The 15,649-nt window shown below is 41.0% G+C and overlaps 2 protein-coding genes across 6 annotated transcripts in view; one reads left to right on the top strand and one right to left on the bottom strand.

Annotated features, from left to right (window-relative positions):
- arhgap29a (Rho GTPase activating protein 29a) overlaps positions 1-4,148 on the bottom strand; it is a 52,364-nt gene extending 48,216 nt beyond the window's left edge. For 2 of the 3 annotated variants that reach the window (XM_060869498.1, XM_060869500.1), the window contains exons 1-2: positions 3,749-3,763; positions 2,151-2,492 (exon numbers count right to left, since the gene is read on the bottom strand). In XM_060869498.1, the coding sequence (XP_060725481.1) occupies positions 2,151-2,397 (247 nt within the window). In that variant the 5' untranslated portion in view covers positions 2,398-2,492; positions 3,749-3,763. Of the gene's footprint in view, positions 1-2,150; positions 2,493-3,748; positions 3,764-4,016 lie in introns of those variants that run through there. The other variant, XM_060869499.1, reaches the window with a different exon arrangement.
- Positions 4,149-8,783: 4,635 nt separating this feature from the next.
- The window catches only part of LOC132845493 (rho guanine nucleotide exchange factor 4-like), a 124,661-nt gene continuing 117,795 nt past the window's right edge, over positions 8,784-15,649 (top strand). For all 3 annotated transcript variants that reach the window (XM_060869491.1, XM_060869490.1, XM_060869489.1), the window contains exons 1-2: positions 8,784-9,033; positions 10,367-10,396. In XM_060869491.1, coding sequence (XP_060725474.1) covers positions 8,881-9,033; positions 10,367-10,396 — 183 coding nt within the window. In that variant the 5' untranslated portion in view covers positions 8,784-8,880. The remainder of the gene's footprint in view (positions 9,034-10,366; positions 10,397-15,649) is intronic.

The following is a 15,649-nucleotide window of genomic DNA, read 5'->3' as shown; positions in this document are numbered from 1 at the left end:
AACAATAGGGATTCAACCAACTTGTTTAAGCTTTAGGACAGAGAACCTTAGAGGTTTGACCACTGTGATCGCTTTAGCCACTGTAATAACTTTGGGATAGAGTATTTTGGAGCCACTACCATTGTTATAACTTCAGAAATTAGAGCTTTGGCTCTTCAACCACTGTAATTACTTTCAGCCTGGTGACTTTTAGGGTTCACCCACTTTTAGAGCTTTAAGACAGAGAAAGTAGGGGTTTGTTTTAACTTCAGAAACTTTGAACCTTTAAACATTGCAATCACTTGATTACTTCAGAACAACAGGCTCAACCCTTGAGTACTGAATATTACGATGGGAATTGCGTTGTGCTGTTTGTGATGTATATGTTGTGAACTGTTTGGAATGGATCATGTTATAACCAAATAATAAGTCAATTCTTAATAGTTATAGGGAAAGTGACCTGACATACGGCTAAGTACGGTGACCCGTATTCAGAATTCGTTCTCTGCATTTAACCCATCTAAAGTGCACACACACACACAGCAGTGAACACACACACATCATGAACACACACCCGGAGCAGTGGGCAGCCGCTTATGCTGCGGCACCTGGGGAGCAGTTGGGTGGTTCGGTGCCTTGCTCAAGGGCACCTCAGTCGTAGTATTGCCGGCCCGAGACTCGAACCCACAACCTTAGGGTTAGAAGTCAAACTGTCTTACCAATAGGCCACGAGTTCCCTTTAGACATGTAAACCTATATGACAAATAAAATGTATTTTAATTCTGGATTCTGGACCACTATAACAACACAGAGAGAAACTTTGACACTGAAATTGGGGTCCAACCACCGTTCGAGCTTTGGGACCAATCATTTTGGAGCTAGCAACATTATTATGTTTTGGTTCATTTGGTTGTTTATGCTCACTTTCCCACTGAGAACATTGGTGGTTCAACCGATTTTATAGCTTTGTGATTAAGAACTTTGATGGCTTTGATAGCTGAACTCTCATTATAACTGTGAGTTTGAGAGTATTGTGGAATTGCGTTGAGGGTTCAACCACAATGAAAGCTTTGGGACTGAGAACAAACATTGGTCCAACCGGTGTTATACTTTTGGGATGGAGAAATTCAATGTCTTAACCGTGTTCAGCCACCATGAATACTGAGACTGACAACTTTGGGGGTCCAACCAATTGTTAGTACTGAGACCAAATATATAACAACCATAACTATCACACTGAAATGAGAACAATTCTGAGAACTCTCAGGACTCAACCTTAGTGAGAACTTTGAGACTCTGGGAGGTTTGTCTACTCAGTGAAAGCTGACTGAACTATGGGTTCTAACTGTTATTAGAATCTGAACAACAAACACTGATATAACATTAATGATATAACAGTAATAAGAACTTCAGATCATAACTATTGTAATCTTTCAGATTGAGAATTAACACTGAGGGTCCAACCAATGTTTGCGTCAAAGAACTTTAGGGCTGCAACCATGGTTCGATATTTGGGACCCATAATTTTGGATGTACAAACTTTATTCTAACTTTAGAAATGAGACCTTTGGCCCAAGCACTGTAATTACTTTTGGACCAACATTATGGATCCAATCAGCGTTGTGACTGAGAATGTTGGAGTCTCTACAATTACGGAACTTTGAGTGTTCAACCGCTGTGAAAGCTTTGAGACTGAGAACACTGATGTACATGTATTATTAAACCCTGTGACCAACTATCGGAACTTCAAGCATTGTTATAACATTTGAAATTCGGACTTCGGATCTTCAAGCATTCTAATCACTGTCAAAGTTTCAACGAATTTTATAGGTTTTGCTCAAACCATTATTATATCATTGGAAACAAGATCTTGTTAATGTTATAGTAGTGGAGCTAAGAACTGTGAGGGCTTGACTATTGGATTTAGATATTCAGAGCTTTAACCAATGGGATAGCTTCAGGATTGAGGTCATGGGAGATTCAGCCACACCGATATATTCAGCTTTAAACTGTTATTATAACTGCACAAATTAATGACACTAATGGCTCCACTTAATTAATAAATAATAAATAAATAAATTTGAGAACATTGTGGTCTTTTAAGCATGAAAACTTTGGAAGCTTCTTAATCATCACAAACAAAATGTAAAATTCTGCAGACAGCAGCTCACCTTTGGAGTTAAAAGCTTCCTTGAGGTGAAGCAACACATCAGCAAATTTGCGTACATCACTGACCAGCTGCATGATGTATTCCGGGTCGGAGCTGATCGAGCTCAGTGAGTCACTCCTAACAGAGCCGGCTCTGGAACCCGATCCAGGACCCGGGGGAAAGAAGTGTGAGCTGGAGACTCGTGTAATACCCGCACCTGAGCGCTTGTTTCCCAGGCTGCTTTGCTGAAACATCCCGCCAGCAAACATCCCAGCTGCAGCCAGCTCGTGTTGAACGAGCAAAACCGCAAACTCGCTTTGATTTAATCAGATTCCACACACGTCCTCAGCAGCGGTGACGGTTCCTGGAAACAGAACAGGTATTACACGTACACTCCTGCTCTTCAGAACCAGGCCTGGACAGGCAGCCATACTCCTTGAACCATGTTTGTACAGAAACGACACTAAATGTTGTACAGGCCTATAAAAGACCCCAGTCCTCAGTGGGTTATGCTACAGTTTTGAAGTTTAGCCAACAATTGGAGGGCACCGGGTTTGAAGCAACACGAATCACATGTTTTAACATTAGCACTGAAAAAATACAGTAGAGTAAAAAATTATTGCCAAAAGCAAATTTGCCAAAAACATTATAGCACATTACATTTATATAAGTTTGAGCAGCACACTAAACACTCTCTCTCTCTCTCTCTCTCTCTCTCTCCCAGCTAAGATGGTCTGAACACTGTACTGCATTTAGGAGCTGTTTCTTCATCTTTATTGAAGAATAAATCATCTTTATTGATATACTGGGATGTGGTAGCCTAGTGGTTAAGGTGTTGGGCTACCAATCGGAAGGTTGTGAATTCCTACGTCCACCAGGCTGCCACTGTTGGGCCCCTGAGCAAGGCCCTTAACCCTCAATTGCTCAGTTGTATAAAAATGAGATAAAAATGTAAGTCACTCTGGATAAGAGTGTCTGCTAAATGCTGTAAATGTAAATCTTTATTGATATAAAAAATTATATATATAATTCATATTATAGTATAATTTATATTCAGACATTTATTAGAAAACCTGACCCAGTGCCTAAAGGTCTGATGATGATCAAGGTCCTGATACAAGAACATAGACAAATATGAAAATTAAACATTTCATAACAAAATGATAAGATTTTTAAAAGCAACCATAAAAAGTAGTTAGTGATTAACGTGGATTCGCCACTTGGGAGGGAAAAATATCAGTATACTAAAAGTGATAGATAGAAAAAAGTGCTGCAGTTATATACACCGAGTTTATTAATGACTAGCTTACATTTTCATGCCTATTGAAATCTACAGAATTTACAGAAGTATATATTCTAAATTGCAATTTTATTGTTTATGCAAATCTTAGAACTAATAAACTGGAGATTTGGTGGCAGTTTTGTATTTTGTATCAAACATCTTGGTGTTTTTACATCAACATTTATAAGGTTAATTAACCAAAAAACATTAACAACACAAAATATAACACACAGATAAAATCCAGACCCAGTTCTTTTAGTGTAGTTTTAGTCTGCATTCTAAAAACTGCACATCTTATTATTGATCAGATGAATAAAGAGATATAAAGTGGTTTGTACCGAACAGATGTGCAGTCAGCTCCAGATGTGTCCAGTCTCATCATATCACAGTGTGACGTGTAAACAAACCGTCACGTTTACACGCTTTCGGAGTGAAAATAACATATAATCAAACAGAAAGGTTGTTCTGGGTCTCAGAATCATCCTGATCTTTTCACTTTGTCTTTATGTACAGAGCAGATCGATTCCATTGCATTAAGTGTTTTAGTTTTCTAATTAGAATTATAAAAAGCACTGCTTTAAAGAGATACGTGGAAACTTTACTCACGTGTGAAACGTGCGAAACATTCCTGCGTCTGAAAAGGGAAACAATGTAGCGGTAATCCAGAGAGAGAGAGAGAGAGAGAGAGAGAGAGAGAGAGAGAGAGATCCAGACCCTCCGGTCTCCACTATCTCTCACATTAACTCGTACCACTGCGCATAAACCACGCCCACTTATCGGTCCATAGACCACGCCCCTTCTCGCAATACCACGCCCCTTTAACGCAAAGACCCCTCCTTCTTTATTAAAGAAAGAATAAACGCATTGAGTGAAGACTTCAAGCTAATATTTATTCACATGGAGCTCAGAACCAGTGTAGATTCAACATCCATTATTTTATTTAAATGATATATTATTCGATTTATTAAAGAATTATAAACATTTCTGTGTAAGAATTAAAGCCAATTTAGCAGTATAACGATAATAAACAACACTGATAATAACTACAACTAACTATGATAAGAACTATAAACAATATAATATAATATAATATAATATAATGACACCACCTGATTGGCTGTAATACAAAGGGGGCGTGGTCAACTCGCTCCTTCTCTGCAGGTAACAGTGTTAATTATTTCATTGGCTCTGCTCCAGGACTGTCAGGAAAAAATAACTGCGTCACTATGAGATTATTATTAGTGATTGATGTAATGACATCAGTTCATCCATTAAGTTAAAGTTCAATTTAGAGCTTTATAAAACAGGAAGAAATAAACGCCAGGTGATTTAAAAGAGAATTGTACCATCTAGTGGTGGAGGAGGTTATTACACTAAAGATCTGTGTGGGTTGGGGTGAAGACACAGATGATCACGTGATGAGGGCTAGGAGTGAGAACATGCACAGATTCATTCAACAGTATGTTTAAGAGCTGCCCTGCATTATACCACAAATAATAAAAAAAGGAATGATATACATAATTAAAAACTAAAATAAAATCAGATCTATAACACTTACAGATGTTTCTTTAGTATTTGGTCTTGTTGCCTTCTAACTTGAGTCAAACTCTTGTAGCCTTTCACCAGTTTGTTGTCATTTTTGTTCATTCCTCCTGACAGCCATAACTCAGTCAGACACACGGTTCCAGTTCTGTCCACAAACGTTCTCTGGGATTCAGGGCTTTGTGATGGTGATGCAAAAACCTTTACTTTGTTGTCTTTAAGCCGTTTGGTCACGGCTTTGGAGTTCGCTTTAAGATCATTGTTTTCTTGGAATTGAACGTTCTGTCTGATGTATTGAGACAAGGCTTCAGTATTTCTGTATTATCCTCTTTTCTGAGGATACTTCAGTCTACTTCAGCGCCTTTTCCACCCTCATTCTTCACTACTGGGTTTAGACTGAAAGCCTCATCCTTTTTCCTTCATCAGACCACTGATTATTATGAACAAAACAATTTATGCTTCATCTGACCAGAGAACATTCCTTCACTGGACTGGACATCACCTGAGAGCATCATGGGCCATGACAATGTAGGACTATGTTAATGGTGGATGTATATACACGGTTATGTCTCCATTTCCTTTATCAGGTTGGACATACAGACAGATAGATGGACATACAACAGACAAATGGACATACAGACAGATAGATTGACTTACAGATAGATAGATGGACATACAGACCAATAGATGGACATACAGACAGATAGATGGACATACAGACAGACAGACATATAGATGGACATACTGAGATATAGATGGACATACAGATGGACATTCAGACAGACAGATGGACATACAGACAGACAGATGGACATACAGACAGATAGATGAACATACAGAGAGACAGATGGACAGACAGACAGATGGACATACAGATGGACAGACAGACAGATGGACATACATACAGACAGATGGGCAGACAGATGGTCATACAGACAGATAGATAAACATACAGAGAGACAGATGGACATACATACAGACAGAGAGATAAAAGACTGGATGAGCTGTAATTTTCTGTTATTAAACTCTGATAAGACAAAAATACTACTTATTGGTCCAAAAACCAGTACACAGAAACTCTCACAATTTAACTTCCAATTAGAGGGATGTACTGTTACTAGTAGCTCGACAGTGAAAGACCTGGTGTTTATTAGACAGTAACTTCATTCATTCATTCATTTTCTACCGCTTATCCGAACTACCTCGGGTCACGGGGAGCCTGTGCCTATCTCAGGCGTCATCGGGCATCAAGGCAGGATACACCCTGGACGGAGTGCCAACCCATCACAGGTCACACACACACACTCATTCACTCACACAATCACACACTACGGAAAATTTTCCAGAGATGCCAATCAACCTACCATGCATGTCTTTGGACCGGGGGAGGAAACCGGAGCACCCGGAGGAAACCCCTGAGGCACGGGGAGAACATGCAAACTCCACACACAAGGTGGAGGTGGGAATCGAACCCACAACCCTGGAGGTGTGAGGCGAACGTGCTGACCACTAAGCCACCGTGCCCCCTAGACAGTAACTTGTCCTTTGAAAATCATGTCGCCCAAACCACAAAAACAGCCTTCTTCCACCTTAGAAATATTACCAAGCTGAGAAACATCCTGTCTGTATCTGATGCTGAGAAGCTAGTTCATGCTTTCATGACCTCTAGACTGGACTATTGTAATGCATTACTAGGTGGTTGTCCTGCATCTTTAATAAATAGGCTGCAGTTAGTCCAAAATGCAGCTGCCAGAGTTCTCACTAGGACAAGAAAGTATGACCATATAACCCCAATTTTATCATCTCTACACTGGCTACCTGTTAAGTTCAGAATTGATTACAAACTGTTGCTACTTACGTACAAGGCTCTTAACGGTTTAGCTCCCATGTATCTAACTAGTCTTCTAACACGTTACAATCCTTCACGCTCTCTGAGATCACAAAACTCAGGACTTCTGGTAGTTCCCAGAATATCTAAGTCTACTAAAGGTGGTAGAGCGTTTTCTTATTTAGCTCCCAAACTCTGGAATAGTCTTCCTGATAGTGTTCGGGGCTCAGACACACTTTCCCAGTTTAAATGCAGATTAAAAACTCAAAACATCTCTTTAGTCAGACGTACACATAATACATCCTATAATATTGTGCTCTATTACACTAGACTTGCACATTTTTATGAACAGCAAATATGTTAATTCCTCTGTACTGCTCTTCTCTTCTCTTTTTCTACCCATGCCGAGACACCCAGACATTGTACCAGTGCGATGAAGTTTTTTGGACCTCCACTGAGATGAGGGCGACTCTGTGAGAATCCTGAGACATCTACAGATCTACCAGCTCCAGTTGGACTCTGCTTCATGAAATATTCAGACATACTAAGAGGAGATGTGAACTCCATGTGGTCTTTGAGGACAGACTGTCAGACTGTATATTTATAATCACACCCCCAGTGTCACCCACATGAGGATGAGGTTCCCCTTTGTGTCTGGTTCTTCTCAAGGTTTCTTCCTTTACCAATTAAGGGAGTTTTTCCTCCCCACAGTCACCTGAGTCACCTCAGACTTGCTCATTGGGGATAAATACATATACGTACATACATACACACATACACACATACATACACACATACACACTGTGAACTATATATATTTTGAATTTTTATTATATTAATTCTTTGTATTACTCCTTATGTTTACCTTCTGTTCTATGTTTATGTTCTGTAAAGCTGCTTTGAGACAATGTCCATTGTAAAAAGCGCTAACCAAATAAATTTGATTTGAATTGAACATACAGATGGTCATGCATACAGACAGATGGACATACAGACAGACAGATGGACATACAGATGGACATACAGACAGACAGATGGACATACAGACAGATAGCTGGACATACAGACAGACAGATGTACATACAGACAGATAGATGGACATACAGATGGACCGATGGACATGCAGACAGACAGATGTACATACATATGGACATACAGACAGACAGATGGACATACAGATGAACATGCAGACAGACAGATGTACATACATATGGACGTACAGACAGACAGATGGACAGACAGACAGATGGACATACAGACAGACAGAAAGACAGACAAATAGATAGATAGATAGATAGATAGATAGATAGATAGATAGATAGATAGATAGATAGATAGATAGATAGATAGATAGACATATTTAATGTAAACAGCGATACAAATAAACACTGTCATAGAAAAACACTGAATAATGTTAGTATTGTAAACCATGAGTTAGAGCCTCCTAAACACAGTAAATGTTGAAGATAACACAGAACACCAACTGAACTAAACACCAGTGTGTGTGTTCTCGCTCAGAATGTGTTACATTAGTCACTTTACAAAGTCTCTGATGTCTGGAAGCAGAGCTCTTCGCTCAGCTCCAGCTACAGTCAGTAGAGGGCACTGTAGGACCATTTTCATCTTCAGTAGCACACACACACACACACACACACACACACACACACACACACTTTATTTTGTATTATATAATACGCTGTATTATATTTAATAATTATATATACATAACTAATTGATTTTATTTATAAAATGATGGAATACTAATACTACTACTACTACTACTACTACTACTACTACTAATAATAATAATAATAATAATAATAGCATTATATTATTTAGTTTTTAATGAAAATTCGAATCAATAAAGTGTCTGTTGAACGTTTCATGGCGCCCTCTTGTGGCTGTAAAGTGCAGCAGTATTTTTCCTCTACTTGTGTATGAAGTGGGTGGGATCTCTCCAGCTCGGAGCTCTACAGCCACCTGCAGTCGGAGCAGAAGTTTGTGGTGTGTGTAGACGCCTGCATGAAGCTTGGTATGTATGTTCGTCTGATTCGTCAAGATGGTATTAAAGTAGTAAAGAGTGAAATAAAGTAGAGAAAGATGGAACAAGCTCAGGAGAGTGCAGAAGAAGAAGTAGACAGAAGTTCAGGAGGAGATGGAGGGAATGAAACGGAGCTCGAGAGTTACAACAGAGCCAAGTTCACACTCTGGGCTTCTATCATCTGCTGGACTGCACTCCGACTACTGATCCAGGTCAGTACTTTACTGTACACTACTGAATTAACACTTACTGATCCAGGTCGGTACTTTACTGTACACTACTGAATTAACACTTACTGATCCAGGTCAGTACTGTACTCTACACTACTGAATTAACACTTACTGATCCAGGTCAGTACTCTACTCTACACTACTGATCCAGGTCAGTACTGTTATGCCACATGTAAGTCTACAGTGTAATTCAGTATTGTAGGTCTTTTAACCACATGTGTAATGTAAGTGTTTATGGTGTGTGTGTGTGTGTGAGCTGGATATATATATCTGCTGACAGTCTTCTGGGCTCAGTGGTGCGCTGAACATGTGTGTGTGTGTGTGTGTGTGTGTGTGCCCTGGTGAGCAGGATGTGTGTGTGTTGGCTGAGATACAGTAAACAGATAAAGAAAACCTGCAGACAGATATACACAGTGTGAAGACAGATAGGATAGACAGGTAAGAAAGACAGGTAGGAAAGACAGGTAGGAAAGACAGGTAGGAAAGACAGGTAGGTAGAAGACATACACATAGACAATGAATAAATTCTACATTCAAATCTGTTGCAGATCCATTACTGTAAACCACTGTGTGTGTGTGTGTGTGTGTGTGTGTGTGTGTGTGTGTGTGTGTGTGTGTGTGTGTGCGCGTGTTTATATTTTGAAGAGCTTACACTACCAGCTTGAAAAAACTCTTACATCAAAACTATCCCTGGCCCCTGGGGTCAAAGGTCACCAGCTTTAACAGTCTCTCAGGGTCAAAGGTGATGAGATGTTGAGTGTAACCTCGAGCTGCTCCTCTCATCAAAGCCGTGTGAGAGATGATCTGTCTCAGAAGTTTCACAGCTCAGTGGGTGAAAAGACAAACTTTAGGCTCACTGTCACATGCTGCTGATGAAGTGAATAAACTGTTAATAAGCTGTTAATAAGCTTTCATATGGACTTAATAAACAATAAAACAGCACCTTATATCTGTTATATTCAAAAAGCAGTTAATCAAGTCAGGTAATATTCTAAGGATGATTGACAGCTCAGAAACTCCGCCTCCAACCTCACTCAGGCAGATAATGAACACCATCACCATGACATCACCATCTGTAATTATTTCCTTTGAGCTTAATGCTTTAATATTAAAGTGTTTAACTGAAGTAGGTTCTGTGTGTAACTGCAATATTATCAGATATTTTAACAGGTTTCTCGCTGAAGAACACGAGGTTTAAGGCTTTGTCTCTGTCCTGCACAGACCTACACTGATTTCCATGGAAAAGCAGATAAAGAGGCGAGCTGTAACTTTCTGTCATCCTCATTGTGTGTTTTCTGTTTATTTTCCTGTACAGAAGCTGAGGATGGGCGCAGCAGAGCGACAGGTAAGCACAAAGCCCTGAATCTCCTGAAACATTTCACAAGCCTTGGAAAGATCTTTGCGCTGATCTGAGCATGCGCTGGTGTCCGACAGTAACCGTGTGATAATGGGAGTGTGTTAGAAGCCTTAAAGTGGCGGTGAGGTGGACAGCTTCATTATTTCCCTCCATCCCCAGGGCTGGTTACAGGTTCGAGCTTGTCAATGCCACATGCGTCCACATGAATGGGCACGTATACTTTTGCTGCACGTTTTGTGTTTTGTTGTGTTTGACATCTGGTTTGAACTTTTCTTCTGTCCAGATGTTTCTCATGTTGTTCACGGATATAGAAATGTTGCTTCCTGGCCTCTGCCCCTTTCCTGGATTTATTTCATCATTCAGTGAAATGAACCGTAGAGCTGCTGTTTTTTTTCGGCATTCAGCATTAGACACACTCACATGTACTGATTAAATTCTGATCACTTATAACATCCTCACACTTTTTATCCATCCACACTTTTTAACGTCTGTGGTACGAGTTAGTACAGTGACAGTGACAGTGACGTGACGTGAGGCTAAGTACGGTGACCCATATTCAGAATTCGTTCTCCGCATATAACCCATCCAAAGTGCGCACACACACACACACAGGGGGGCACGGTGGCTTAGTGGTTAGCACGTTCGCCTCACACCTCCAGGGTCGGGGTTCGATTCCCGCCTCCGCCTTATGTGTGTGGAGTTTGCATGTTCTCCCCGTGCCTCGGGGGTTTCCTCCGGGTACTCCAGTTTCCTCCCCCGGTCCAAAGACATGCATGGTAGGTTGATTGGCATCTCTGGAAAATTGTCCATAGTGTGTGATTGTGTGAGTGAATGAGAGTGTGTGTGTGTGTGTGCCCTGTGATGGGTTGGCACTCCGTCCAGGGTGTATCCTGCCTTGATGCCCGATGAAGCCTGAGATAGGCACAGGCTCCCCGTGACCCGAGGTAGTTCGGATAAGTGGTAGAAGATGAATGAATGAATGAAGTGCACACACACACACACCATGAACACACACCCGGAGCAGTGGGCAGCCATTTATGCTGCGGCACCCGGGGAGCAGTTGGGGGATTCGGTGCCTTGCTCAAGGGCACCTCAGTCGTGGTATTGCCGGCCCGAGACTCGGACCTGTTCTTATAGCAGCACTCTATAAACATTCTTTCCCTCACCAGCTTTTCTCTTTTCTCTTTCTAAAGGTTTATCAATAAATAAATAAAATAAAATAAATAAAATTTCTTGTTACTTGCAAACCACAAAGAAGTGTAAACTCCTCTGTAGTGAAAACTTGACCTTCACCTGTCTGTTACAAAGTGCTGAAAACTGGAGACTCTTTCCTTTCATTTGTGACTAAAGTCCATATGAATCAGCAGAAACAAATAAGAGCGAGAAATATTAGAGCGATCTGAACCTTTTCGCTCTTAACGGTTGATGAAAAATACATCTGGTGTTAATGAGAAAACGCAAAGAAGCATAAAGTCTGTTCCTGAAGATGTCGGAAAGTTTAAAAGTGTTTTTACCCCTGACTGTTAAACGTGAACATGAAATGACTGACAGGTCCACTGTGGAAGCCCCGCCCCCTTCCTGCTAAGTCCTGTTCCTGTCAGTGCGCATGCGATCGGTTCGAACAGTGCGATGTCAGGAAACATGCAGACATGATCTACGCCTTTAAATATTTTTAAAATGAATGCAAACAAATTGTAAACATTATATGAAATCTTTTTATTCCACCGTTAGTTACTGCTTTACTGACACTGGAGACTCCTTCCCTTGGTACATTAAACAGAAAACCAGTATATCGTCGCTGTCAGACGGAATCCTCGTATCTCCAAAACCGTTATTTTTCAGGACATTAAAAAAACGCCGTACCTTATCTGCAGTGCACAGGGTTTAGTCCGTGTTGCAGTGGATTGTCTTGCGCTAAATTCCTGACCTCAGACAAGCACCAGAACTAGCGGGGGTCAAGATTTTTTTTTCTTTGAGCCCAGTGTTTTGAAGACATTTACCTCAGAAGACGTGTTGATTCTTTGCGACTCTTCTTGAGGAGAAATATGCCGTGAAGCTCTCCCACGGAGTGAGGAAGAGGTGGACAGTTGAAGTGTCCAATGGAGTTATGAGATTTGCTCTCAAGCTATTTTCAAGACTTTAGATTGGTTAATAACTTGTAAAAATAACAGACCCACGTGGGGACTGACCAATAGCATCGATATGTGAAAAAATATGAAATTGACCAAATTTGGACATACGAGGTTTCCGCCTGACAGCAACGATATGGTTGTTGAACAGTGGTCAGTTTCTCAGTGGAGATCAAAACCCTCACTGATCTGATGGAATTTAGTGTGTAAGTTGTCTTGGCCTGTGGTACTGTATGTTAACGAGAAGCAGGGAATGTCTGACCCCCTGCGTAACCCCGACCGTCCTGAAGTATGCACCCTATTTATTTTTTTTTTTTTTAAAGGATGTGATTTTCTTTGCCAAAGTAAACCTCACTAACCGCTTCTGAAGGGGCGTTTCTGGAAACAAGCAGCACTAAGTGGCTGTAAATGTAGCCAGCGCTGACCGAGTGAAGGGCGACGCCAATCAAACAGCTTCAGTTCCAACAGCATGGGTGGAGATGCCTCCAACCACAAAGGCCAAAACAGCCAAAAAGTATGATGATGAAGTCCGTTTTCTTTTCCCCCTGAATATTTCTATGGAGGTATTTAAAGGTCTTGCGTTGTGTTTTCTATTAAAGAAAAGTTAAAATGGAAAAACAATTAAAGTGAATAATTTCCTCAAGACCAAAATTATGCTGAAAAACTCCCTGAAGAGGAAAAACCAAAGACAGAGACTCCACCAAAGTTCTCGCTTTCTCTCACTGACAGTTTAGATCTCCAGGTTAATTATGTGTGTGTGTGTGTGTGTGTGTGTGTGTGTTCGTGTGGCATCATTATTCACACAGTTGTTCACAAGGGCTGCATTCATTCCTTCAAAAGCTGTTCATTCATCTCAAATCCCAGAGTCAGCAAAGTGTTTCCTCATTTTTTCTTCTCCAAGCTGGCGAACGCATTTCTGTTCCTCACACTGGAATTCCACACGTCCAGCGTTTCATACCTCCTGACTTGCCCAGAAGCTCACCGCAGATTAATATTGTAGCAGAGCTTTTAGAGAGGGGGTCACGGTGGCTTAGTGGTTAGCACGTTCGCCTCACACCTCCAGGGTTGGGGGTTCGATTCCTGCCTCCACCTTGTGTGTGTGGAGTTTGCATGTTCTCCCCGTGCCTCAGGGGTTTCCTCCGGGTACTCCGGTTTCCTCCCCCGGTCCAAAGACATGCATGGTAGGTTGATTGGCATCTCTGGAAAATTGTCCATAGTGTGTGATTGTGTGAGTGACTACCTCTTTGTAGTGAACTTCCTACTGGTGATGTTTCATGGAGTTGGATGTCAATGGTGGATTTCTCTCAGCTAGATGTTTTATTTTTTGTTCCTCAACTAAATGTTTTCTTTTACCGATGAAATGTTTCTTTGGTTTATCGCTCAGAAGGAACGTGTAAAGATTCTGAGGGAACAGACGGCTTCTCTTTTCAACATCCTTAAAAACCTAGAACCTCTGAAAACCAAGGGTTCTTCTTTATCCATCTGAAGAAACACCTACAAGAACCCATCAAGTATCTCCAGATACTTGAGACTGATTCTATTTAGAACTTTAGAAGCACTTTAGAAGTCATTAAATTAATTAATGATTAAAAAAGCCCCCTGAGGAACCCTGGAGGTTTGGTCCTGTGACATGTCCAGAACGTGAGCAGTAGAAGATGATGTATGAAAGATCTTCATCCTCCACACAACTTCTACACCTGGGAACAATTTAGTTGTATGAGGACACTGGAGAACTTAGAGGAACCCGTAGGAGCACATGCCATTAACCTTCATAAACAGATCTCTTCTTTTGCTAAACAACTGCCGTAAATATGGAAGTGTGCAAATGAAGGAGGAGGAAGACGAGCAGTGATGAGAAACAGCTAGTGAGGGATGAGGCCAGAGTGACCAGAACATCACTGAAGACCATACGTTGTTCTGGCAAGAACACCAGTCGTTCTCCTGGAACACAGTTTCTCTGGGTTAAATAGTTCTGCATGAACTGAAGACTCATTCTTTTAGCAGATTTATTTATCTTTCAGCATAAACATGACGTTCTTTCAGTTCAGTGCAGATACAAGGTCAGATATTGAACTGTGATGTGTTCTTCAGCTTGTTCCTCTACAGAAACCCTTCACAATCTTCAGTTCAGAAAACTGCTTAGGAAGAAAAGAAGCTATTTAACTATCAAAAGAACCATGAAGGAACGTTATTAAGTGTGTATTTAGTTTCTGGAAAGCCTTGTGTTCCTCCTTTCTTTTGGCATTTTCCTCTCTCTCTCTCTCTCTCTCTCTCTCTCTACTTATTTCATGCTCTGATGATCTGTTTCTCCAAGCTTTCACAAGCTTGTCCTTCTCTATTCTTCTTTTGTTCACTGAGTTTGTATTCCTCTCCTCGTGTTCCTTTGTTCACTATTAAGTCCAACTCCATTCAGTTCTCTCTCTCTCTCTCTCTCTCTCTCTCTCTCTCTCTCTCTCTCCCTCTCTCTTACAGTGTTTTAGGGCTCAAATAACTGCTTCTGTGTGGTGTGTGTGTTGGCTGTAGATCGAAAGAGGAGGACATGCTTAGTTTAGTTAGAGTGTGTGTTTGTGTGTGTGTGCGTGTGTGTGTGTGTTTGTGTGTGTGCGCTCACTCTCTTTCAGACTTTACAACATTAAAAGAAAGAAGGTGTGAGCTTGTCCATGTCACAGGTAAATCTCGGGTTTTACACAGCACTTCACACACTTCTCCAGTGTGTGTATGTGTGTGTTTGTGTGTGTGTGTGTGTGTGTGTGTGTCTGTATGTGTGTTGTTTCACTAAGTCGTAACGTGAGGAGAGTTTTAAACATCTTGACACTGCAGATGCTTTTCGATGCCTGAAATGCTTCCATGGAGGAAAACAGTTCAGCTGTCAGTCTGTGTGTTCTCTGGAACAGAGGTGTGTGTGTGTGTGCATGTGTGTGTGTGCATGTGTGTGTTTGTGTGTGCGTTTGTTTGTTAGTGCATGTGTGTGTTTGTGTGTGTTTGTGTGTGTGTGGTGTGTTTGTGTATGTGTGTGTGTGTTTGTGTATGTGTGTGTGTGTGTTTGTATGTGTGTGTGTTTGTGTATGTGTGTGTGTGGTGTGTGAGTTTGTGTATGTGTGTGTGTGTGTTT

The sequence above is a fragment of the Tachysurus vachellii genome, chromosome 5, assembly GCF_030014155.1.
Source record: "Tachysurus vachellii isolate PV-2020 chromosome 5, HZAU_Pvac_v1, whole genome shotgun sequence".
NCBI lineage: Eukaryota > Metazoa > Chordata > Actinopteri > Siluriformes > Bagridae > Tachysurus > Tachysurus vachellii.
This window is presented reverse-complemented; position numbering and strand designations above follow the sequence as displayed.